General features: G+C 55.5%; 1 protein-coding gene across 1 annotated transcript in view; it reads left to right on the top strand.

Annotated features, from left to right (window-relative positions):
• Nucleotides 1-1,607, top strand: part of LOC123157713 (pentatricopeptide repeat-containing protein At5g18475) — a gene marked incomplete at its 5' end in the record, with an annotated part of 2,227 nt that extends 620 nt beyond the window's left edge. Inside the window, one exon of the mRNA XM_044575947.1 lies at nucleotides 1-1,607. This exon is cut by the window's left edge and continues 10 nt beyond it. Coding sequence (XP_044431882.1) covers nucleotides 1-1,334 — 1,334 coding nt within the window.

Raw genomic sequence — 1,607 nt, 5'->3', positions numbered from 1 at the left:
AGTCCGGGCAGCGCGCGCTCGACCTCTTCAACGCCGCCGCGGAGCAGCGCGGCTTCTCGCACACCGCGTCCACCTTCTCCGCGCTCCTCATCCGCCTCGCGCGCGCCCGCCTCCCGTCCGCCGCCACCGCCGTCCTCCGCCGCGCCGCCTCCGCGCCCTGCCGCTTCCTCGAGCCGCACCTCCTGCCGCTCCTCCGCCTCCTCCCGCCCGACCACGCCCTCGCGCTCCTCCGCCTCCTGCCGTCGCTCCTCCACCGCCGCCGCGTCTCGCACAAGGCCCTCGCCGTCTGCCTCGACCGCCTCGTCTCCTCCCGCTGCCCCGACGTCCTCGCCGACCTCATAGCCGACCTGCGCGACCCCCGGAACAAGTACCTCCCCGCTCCAAACACCTGCGTCTACAACATCCTCATCAAGCACTACATCAAGAACGGCGACTCCGAGACCGCCTTCAGGGTGCTCGATGAAATGCGTGAGTACACCTGCGGCGATGTGAGGCCAAACCTGGTCACCTATTCGACCTTGCTAGGTGGGCTCTGTCGTGCTGGTAAGATGAAGGAAGCGTTTGAACTGTTCGAGGGGATGATCGAGAAAGACCACATCGTGCCGGACCAGCTGACATACAATGTGATCATCGACGGGTTCTGCCGGCTGGGGCAGGTGGAGAAGGCACAGACAATCTTTGGTTTTATGAGGAAGAATGAGTGTGAGCCAAATGCTTTCAACTATGCAACTCTTATCAATGGACACTGCAAGAAAGGGGAAGTGGAGAATGCAAAGCTGGTGTTTGAGGAGATGAGGACTGCTGGGGTGGAACCAGACGCCGTCAGCTACACGGCATTGATCGGGTGCCTTTGCAGACATGGGAGTGTCGATGAGGGGATCGATCTTCTGATGGAGATGAGGGAGAAGGGATGCAAGGCTGATGTTGTCACATACAATCTGCTGCTTGAAGGGCTGTGCAAAGATGGGCGGATGGCGGAAGTAATGGACTTGCTTGGGAGATTGCCACAGGAAGGAGTTCAGTTGAACGTCGCAAGCTATCGGATTGTGATGAATACTCTATGCTCAAGTGGAGATATGGAGAAGGCCGTTGGCTTGCTGGGATTAATGCTCAGAAGAGGGTTTTTGCCGCACTATGCAGCCTCAAACAAATTGTTGATTGGTCTGTGCGATGTTGGGCAAGTGGCAGATGCGACAGCCGCATTGTATGGATTGGCCAAATTTGGGTTCATGCCAGAGGCTAGTTGTTGGGCAAAGCTTATTGAGGCTGTGTGCCGGGACAGAAAACTTAGGAGATCTGTTGAGCTTCTGGATATCTTAATTACAGGAGGGTGAACAAGCTACCTCAGTGCAGCACGGGTTACTTTGGCCGATTTTTTACCTGAAGTAGGATACAAATCAGGTATGAAGATCGCTCGAAAATGGAGTGATGGCACATTGAAGGGATCACTTTCACATAAGATATTACTCAAAAAACTTTCACATAAGATGATCAGGCTTGACCCCAAATGGTGAACAAGATGCAGTCCAGGAATTAACTCAAAAGGGTCGTTTGATCTGCAACAGGACCTTGCGTACCATCAAACTTGGACAAGGACGGCAACCTCA

Source organism: Triticum aestivum, chromosome 7B (assembly GCF_018294505.1).
Source record: "Triticum aestivum cultivar Chinese Spring chromosome 7B, IWGSC CS RefSeq v2.1, whole genome shotgun sequence".
In the NCBI taxonomy this organism is placed as follows: Eukaryota; Viridiplantae; Streptophyta; class Magnoliopsida; order Poales; family Poaceae; genus Triticum; species Triticum aestivum.
This window is presented reverse-complemented; position numbering and strand designations above follow the sequence as displayed.